Raw genomic sequence first — 8,946 nt, 5'->3', positions numbered from 1 at the left:
TCTTAGCGCTGAGTTAAAGTACAACTGAAAAATATATACAAAAATTCTATCATAGGGGCTTTGCAACATCTAGTGTTAAAGTTTAATGATTATTGTAGACAGAATAACCTGGTTAGATAAATAATTTTTCTTATCTTTTTAGTTTTCTAAGGTATTTATGATGCTGAAGAAAAAACATTTTTCTCTGAAAATAAAACAGCCAGCTTTCAAGGCTGATTCTCTGAAGTCCACTGAACTTTACTAACTCCCTTCTTAATATTACCTAACCCATAACTGAATTGGATATCCTAGATCTCTAGAACTCAGGCTTGAGTTATCCATAAAATTGAGAAAAGGAAACATAAAAATTATACAGACAATAAGTGAAATACTTCTCTAATTAATAAGATGTCCAAGAAATGTTTCCAGTACTGTAAGTCAGTTTTATTTAAAAAATAGAGTCCAAACATTGTTTTTTTATAAGGTGCAACATACACACTGTTTTCTACAATTAAAAAAAAAAACCACAAAAACCCAAAAAACAGAACTAAAGCAAAACTATAGTCATAAATATAGTGTCATTCCAACACGGAATCAGTGAGTCTCCTGTAATTCTTAAACATTCTTTTTCTGCTTCTTCAAAGCATAAGAATTAACAGTTAGTATCCTGGGACAGCCAATGTGTCTGTCTAATGTCATCCATTTCTGTACTTTATTATTAAATTTTCTGGTACAGATTGCTTCAAGTACACATCAGAAGCTGAATGTAACTGAACACAGTTCATGCAAAACAAAGGTACAATACTGAACCTGCATCATTCAAAGATTTTTATTCTCCTGTTTAGTTTAGTTGGGCATTTTTCAAAGCCAACAGCTTGAAGGACTGAACTGAGGTTGCATCAAGTCAGCAGTATATACTAAGATACTTACATAACTCAGATTGATAACGCTACATTACTATCTTGAGCTCTACAAATTCAAATAAATCGTTAAGCCTGAGATCTATGCCTCTTGGAGTCTATTCAGTACCTTCTGAGACAAATTTTGGAATACAGATGGAAAACAGTGCGTGATAATGGGCTTGTTATGGGGAAATAAATTAAATCATTATATCATAACTGCATTTTTTGAGACAAGCATGTTATTAATTTATATTAAGGGTGTTCCCTTTCAGACACCAGTGGGAAGAGCAATAAAGGCTGTGGCATGGAGGAAGTTTTCTAATTAGCAAAGTCTGTCCTGTTTCAAAGCCCTCCATGTCATTCTAGCACCAGCCCCAGCCTTGATGATAACACCAAGCAGCTGAAGTTAGCCACGAGAGTGCCATTTCTAGACAGCCAGATAGTAGCCCCTGCTCTGAAGGGTTTAACATATTTTGAACAGAAACTGGAACAAGGAGCAGCACTACATGGTTACATGCCCAAAGGTTTTTCCCTTGACCCCTTAGGTATTTAAAACTTTCCATCTAGAAAGGAATGTGTTTGATAGAAGAGAGCTGTACACCCATTAATCTGCCTTTTACTTGGGTGATAGTCCAGGGTCAAATTGCACCCACAACAACTACATAAATCTCAATTCGTTCTGTTGTTTGTTGCAAACCACCATGTTGATTTTCTGGATCCTGTTTTTAAGCCCCAAGGGCTCCTCCTAAGTGGGCTAATAAGGCAAGGCAACAAGCTACCACAGGGGTGACTGTTGGTGTCAGTTAATCAGCCCTCTGGGTATTAACAGACTTAACTACACAAGGTTATGCCCATGCATAACCACAGACTGAGTTTAACCTGATAATCCAAGTCAATACACATGTGAATTTGTATTCATAGCCACCTTAACCTCAGGCAACTCCACATCTTTTTCTCACAAAATGATAATGGTTTTCAGTGTTGATACACTATATTGGTTCCTGTTAGCAAACATGGAAAAGTAGAACATGGTCATACAGTTTTAATCCAAGAATGAGATTGCTCTCAAGATTCAGCCTATTTAGCTTAGTCTAAATCCCTTAAAATCTAGAAGTTATGGGTAGAAACTGACAATTGTATAAAGCCGTACTTGGATTTAGTGGGAATGAACTGATTTTATGATGGCATCTCAGTTCAAATGAGGAAATCTAGTGCTTATGGGCTTTGTTGTAGACTTGGTTGGTTTTTTATGAGTTTGGCTGCTGACAGCTTGACAGAAAAACATAAGAAATAACCACATTATGTTGTATTTCCTATTTTCAGAAGAAAGGGGTTGCTCAGTTCCATAGTTTACATAGTTTTAACAATGTCCCTTTAATAATGCATTGTACTGCAGCTGTTCAGTTAACAAAAAGTATACATGGGCTTTGGCCAGAGCTACGTATATTTATGTCAGTCTGGTGCAAACACCATTGTTAGGTGGAGTACTTAACAGATTAAAATTATCCCTTTACTTCCGTTTCTTTTACTTCAGCAATTCAGGCCATACTCCATGTGAATGTAGTGGGACACATGCCAGAAGGAAGCAGGGTCGCTGGAGATAAGAGAAGGAATTTGTGACATATAGCTTCAGCATCTAACTCAGGGTGCACCTGAGTGGTTGTCTCAGTTCAGGGACACAATAATCATGCACATTGCCTACATGATAGATCAACAGAATGGTTTTGGGCTGGAGTAAGCAACAGGCTGTTCTGGCATGAAAGGACACTGCTCATCTCTGTCCATGGGGACCATCTGAACACCACCAGTTATCTGTGTGAATTTGAACAAAAACACCAGAGGTCTTAGATGCCTAAATGAAGGCACCAGGAGGTCTGAAGGGGATTCAGGGCATCTAAGTTAGAATGCAACCTTTCTCAATCCCTAAATTTACGTCTATAAAGCAAACCCTGGGCAGTGTGAATTATGTGTTACAGAGAGTACAATTTGGTATTCTGTTACTGATAGCAGTATTGACTAAAGGGTTGACCCTCTGTATCTCACATAGGACCAGAACAAGGGTTTAGGAAAATTTAGCATTTTTACCTGAGTGACTTAGAGGTCTCTACCAGGGTCTGTTAAATCCTGTGTTCTTGGTGCAAACAGATAAATACTTAAAGCTTTCCTGTGATCATTTGCATTCTCAGTCCCTCTGATCTCATCCAGCCACAGTGTTGTGGAGATGGATTCCACAGTCCTATGACTGACAGGTGCATAAAAAGTAGATCTCTTACGATTAAGTGTCTATGACTGTTAAATTGATTTCAGCAATCTCTTGGCAGGTGCAGACAAATGCCAAGAAAGAGCAATAACAAAAAGGATCTAAGTGGAGAACCAAGAATCAATGCAGAACTTCATTCCTTTGTGAAAAATGGTGATGTACACAAGGGAAGACAGGTGACGGATTCAATCTCTTGTCACTAACACTGATGAGAGATGGATACCACTGTCCTTTTAGTGCTTTTGAAAACTATTTTATGGGCTTCTATGTTTTTTCCAGTTACCACAGCAAACCACAAAATACTAAATTTTACAGTACTTGTATGCAAAATTGCATAGAGAGATAATAAATTCTTACAAATAAATCCCATTTTAACATTAATAAGGGGAAGCTGGTTGGCAGAAATGCTAAGCAGTAAAAAATTCAAAAGACTAAAGCAGGGAGCAAGGGACACTACATTTTAAAGTGAGTTGAGACATACTCTTACTCTTTTCTCTAGGACTTAACTCCAGTCTTGATTCATTAAACATTTACAAAATAAATGAAGATGACAAAATCTTTCATTTAAAAATATGGAAATTTTTGTCCATCATGAAAATGGTATAACTCAGTAGCAAATAAATAGCCATGATTCCAGTAACAAAAGCAACTGACATTACTCATCTACACTCTCCGGCTTGGAACACAAACCTTTATATCTCTTAGCAGTTTGTACATAAACAGTGTCTGCTACTCTTCACACCTGCCTCATGAGTTACTGTGACCTTGATGCCTCCCACTGGTGCTCCTGCCTCTTTGTCTCGAAGCACCGCATCGCTTACGCCCACCAGCACTCCAATTGGGATGTTGGGAATCTCATTAAGGAAACACAGCTTGATGTCTGCAGCTGCTCAGAGCTTCTAAACTGCCTTCCTCATGAAATAAGTGCTGTCCTGCATCTACTCCCTCTTTCAGAGGCATATCAGGCCATTCCTCATATACATTACCTTTTTCTTTTTAAGCAAGATGAAACACCAAACACAGCCTTTGTGTTAATCTAGAAGGGATTCCTTTGGGGTTACTTTCTTCTTCTTTACCAGTCTAGTTAAACATGATAGATTCAGGGTCCTGGTTTGCCATTTGAGCCATATGTCTTAATACATCCTTTTTAGTTATGATACCCAGCAACCTCCTATAGGAGAAAAGGAAACGAAAGGTCAACAATCATCACATATATCATCCAGGTTTTTTCCTTGTTCAGCTGCAGGGACATTTTGTGAGTGCTTCCATACAGTACTGTCCATCTCATCTATTCCCCAATTATTATCTTTTTATAAAAGTATTCTCACCTCATGTATTTCTACGACCCCAGCCATGATAATGAAGTGGAATACTTTGGCTTGTTACCTCTTTTTGTTGGGAACATGACTGAGTGAGGAGCTACAACAGCTAACACTTCATACAACAAAATAATAAGTTTCCTTAGGCTCAGGCTGCAGAGGACCAGCAGTCAAACCCAAAGCATCAGTGCTTGGTAATACACAAAGTAAGGATTTCTGAAATTCTCACTATCTGACAGCATAATTCCTTCAAATTTAAATGATAATTTCTCATTTATGAGAACCTAAATGAATTACATCTGTCAAGAAAGATGAGGCCTATGGGATGTCTGGCCCCAAGAGTCAAGAATTTCATAACCCTCAGTTTTCAAGGGCTTTTACTTCCAGTCCTTGAAGACCATTAGGCACTCAATTTTGAACCCATGTCTTTGTTAATAGTTTTTCAACCTTTAGTTTCACATAAGATCTAAAACTCAAGATCTAGGCACCTAAAATCAGAATGTAAATCTGCATCCCAATAATGGTTCTTATTTTCTTAATGCTGAGAATACTGCATTGATAGTAACAACTGATGCAATATTTTTGAATAACAAAAAGGCTTTTTAACAGAAGAATAAATTCTAGTCTTCCACATTTGGAAGTGAGGGCTCTGGTTTTGGCTATCCTGCTATCACTAGATCCTGGGATGAGCCATGATGCTCCAATAGCTCAAATTTCATTGGAACTATGGGATGTTATTTCTAGTCCACATGGTGCAGTTTTTTATTCTCCTAATTTCATGTTTGCCCACCTCCTTCAGCTGTTATTTTAGGGCCTTTGGTTTATACACCTTTCCATTATCCAGCAAAGAAAGTTGAACAGATTAATTTTCCTCCAGTGACACCTTTATCACAGTCTTCACAAACATCTGATCTAGTTGGATGTCTCAAAACAGGCACATTCTTAGCAAACAATACTGCTTGCCAGATCTGCCTCTGTTGAAAACTGCATGATAGTGGAAGTCAGAACAGTTTATTTTGTATTTATCTAAATGAGAATACACTAAGGATTTGGGAGAACAGAATGAAATATAACACCCTGCAAGCACCATTTTGGTTCCAAGTCTGACTTCTTTTGCTGCCCTGGAAAGACATAGGTGAGGTTCCCTTATTCATCCATTCACAAAGTAAGACAAAATTAAAATATTCACTTGACTGTCAACTACTCACCCACTGCGAGTGACCAGACACTGCCGGAGCCCAAGTTTTCGGAAAATATCTACCACAGTCTCCATTGGTGTGTGGTCAGTGACAGTGAAAGGGCTCAGGTTGAGAATACGCCGCAGTTTCAGGGGATGGGGACTGTTGGGTGGCAGTTCTGGGGGGTCTTCGGTGAAGTACACGATGGAGTTGCTCACCACACCATCCTGACGCTGTCTTGCATTCTCTGTGCAACATAAAGATTGGTGTAGATAGTGAATTAAGCTTGATAATAAAAAAATTCTTCCTTTGGAAAGCAAGGTTTTTTTTTGTCTTCAACGTACTGAAGTCACAGAAATTCGGACTACTGGAGAAACTTGAATTTCCTTGAGACATTGCTCCCTCAAAGCAAATGTAAGTGATATTTTTACAGACACATACTTCTCCTTGGTTGGGATAGTGCTTTTCTGAATAAATATGCAGCTCATTGCATTCACAAACTTCACTAATCCAATTTCTGTCAAATTCAAATGACTGTATGTAATTTCCTCCATAGTGAGAAACACAACAGAAACTTTATTACATGGCTGAAGGAGTGGAGTCAACAGCTGTGTAAGATCCCAGCTGGCTTGGAGCAAAACATTTCAGTGGAGTTGGGAAAATGTGGACATGGTGAATGGATTTATGAACACAAAGCTGGGGAAAGACAAATTCACATTCCAGGGATCCGGGGGCAATGTGGATGTTGTTCTAGACCAGCACACCTCTCTGGCACGCAGGGTATATTTTGTGGGCTTACACTTAATGCCTTAAATAGTTTGTATATCTAGATTTTTAAAAGGAAAAAGAAATTAGCTTCCTACTAATAGTAATTCAAAATAGTAAAGGGAGGAAAAAATATAGGGGTAAACAGCACATATGTGACCACTTTCATAAGTTCAAAAGCTATCATTAGTACTTTGATCAAACTACAAAGTGAACATCACACTACATCTGGAGTTTACATGATCAGCATAAGTCCTTCACTTAAAGTATGCTCCAAGAAGAACACTTACCATTGGAGTAGTTTATTTTCTTTGTAGTGTTTACCTCATCTCTACTCAACACTACAGGGCATAAACATTATATGAGACACATTTCCAAATGACAGACAACTTTCCTCTCCCCCGAATGAACATATAATGTGTTTGGCTCTGAAGGTTTAACTTTTTTTTTTTTTTTTTAATAAATTCTTGGAAATAGTTAAATTATTACCTTCAATTAACATAGGTTGCTTCTGTTCTTGAGAGGTATAGCAACTCATACTCAAAGCATATGTAAATATTCTTGGAACTCTCTGCCATCAATCAGAGTGCAGAAACCTGCTCCTGTGACTTGTAATGTGTAGACAGTGATGGCTTCCAACATGTTCCAGCTGCAATTTCTTTTTACATTTAATGATCATTGTCTTGTAATATTTGGAACTGGAGCAGTGCTGGCTCAAACCTAATATCAGTACAGTATATGATTCTCAACCTTCTCACCCCACATATTACAGGCCCTATTGCAATTTACAGGAACGATGTTAGTTTTGTCTCAGCTCGCTTCAATTTATGCATCTAATTTCAAGTGTGAATATGCCTGCATAGTTCTTTGATATATATGATCTGTGCTAAGAGGTAACATTAATCAAACTGAAGGTAACTCCCCCCCTTTGATAAAAACCTTTGACAGCTAGGTATTTCCTTCCCAAAGCTGCACCCTAAGAAATAGGGCCAAGCATTTTGGTTACCACATTGCTGTTCCCAAGGCAGCAATGACCCTGAACAACAGTGATTAGCCAAAACCATGATTTCACTCTTCCATGTCAAACACCTCCCTAGAGAAATTTGAATGATGTAGTACTACAGAGTAAATTCAGTGGCATCAGAAAAATGGTGGATTTTGTATGCAGTCTCACTGGATGGGGGAGTGAGAGTAAAGGTGCAACAGAAGAGCAGATCATTTCTGCAGTCAGTGGGTAAGAAAAACAGATACAGATTAACAGAAAGAGCAAAGCAAATGGATGACAACGTCTGGTTTTACAGAGTAATCTATGCAGAAGGCTCTTGTCATAGCTAGAGAGTGAATTAATTCTCCCAAATGTGAAACAGCCTCTCATATTCAGGGGTTCACATTTCACAGCCTGTATCAACTATGTTGATCTCTCAATTCCACACTGGAAAAAGCATGTCATACAGGCCACCTGGCTATTGTCCAAGGCTCTGCCTTTTGCATGGTGCCTCTGGAGCTAGCTAAATTTAAGAAAAGCTTTAAAATGTCAAAAACTCCCCTCTGTAAGATCGTAAAGTAGGTGTCATCTAAAATGTAGACACCTCCTCCCAGAGGGTGACTCTGCCACCTCACCTGCCTACCTACTCAACAAGGATCAGTGGAAGGACACAATGCTCCTGAGGATGCTTCTGAGCAATTGGAAATGGCATTGCCATTCACTTTACAGGTAATTGATGCATTTCTAGAGCATGCTCAGTGCTCCAATCACTAAGAAAGAAATTATGTAGGGGTAAATCATGAGGCAGATAGCTGTGTGGGAACAGGTATTTGATGCAAGACTCAGCAGCTATTGACTTCATCCAAGAAGGCAGATGTGTGAGAGAATTGGAGTACTTCCCCAGAGTATTCCCTGGACCACCATACTGCTGATGCACAATTAATTGGGCCTGAGAAAGGAGCTGAAATTCTTGGTTGAAACCATGTCTCTATGAAGTGCAAAGTGCTCTTATGTAGAGGTACCAGAGCTAGTTCAAACTGAGGAGGCCTTCTGCAGGGCACAATGCCATGAAAAAAGAGATACTGGTGAAAGAAGAGATACTGGAGTGGGCCTGACTCTGCTTTTCATAAGACCTCATTCCCTGGCTGAAGTGCTGCACAGATGGGGCTTATGCTGTTCAGAGATGTAACTCCAGTACCTCTGTCAGGCTGAGCAGGTGAACCTGAACAGTTGAATAAGAGATGCTTCACCATGTGTGATGTTTATCTCTTGGTAAGTAATTTTATGGCTTAAGGAGACTTGGTGTATGATCACAACCATGAAGCAAGATGAGGTAGTGGTTCAGAACACATTAGCTACCCTCGTGGTAATGCTGAGCAATAACAACTTCTGAAATTCAGGCAAAGCAACTTCAGAGAAAGAGGATTAGCAATCAAAAGGTTGCTAGCATGGTTTGCCCTGCCCTGTACTGGAACCATATACTGTGTCTTTCAAAACCAAGTCGAGAGTTTAAGTCAAAAGGACACAAACCATACTGGAAAGATGAACCATTTATCAT

General features: G+C 38.9%; 1 protein-coding gene across 3 annotated transcripts in view; it reads right to left on the bottom strand.

Moving 5' to 3' along the window:
- Nucleotides 1–401: 401 nt before the first annotated feature.
- The window catches only part of CLCN4 (chloride voltage-gated channel 4), a 41,604-nt gene continuing 33,059 nt past the window's right edge, over nucleotides 402–8,946 (bottom strand). For all 3 annotated transcript variants that reach the window (XM_010394378.4, XM_010394379.4, XM_010394381.4), the window contains 2 exons: nucleotides 5,669–5,885; nucleotides 402–4,312 (listed from right to left, as the gene is read on the bottom strand). In XM_010394378.4, the coding sequence (XP_010392680.1) occupies nucleotides 4,222–4,312; nucleotides 5,669–5,885 (308 nt within the window). In that variant the 3' untranslated portion in view covers nucleotides 402–4,221. The remainder of the gene's footprint in view (nucleotides 4,313–5,668; nucleotides 5,886–8,946) is intronic.

This window comes from Corvus cornix, chromosome 1 (assembly GCF_000738735.6).
Source record: "Corvus cornix cornix isolate S_Up_H32 chromosome 1, ASM73873v5, whole genome shotgun sequence".
NCBI lineage: Eukaryota > Metazoa > Chordata > Aves > Passeriformes > Corvidae > Corvus > Corvus cornix.
This window is presented reverse-complemented; position numbering and strand designations above follow the sequence as displayed.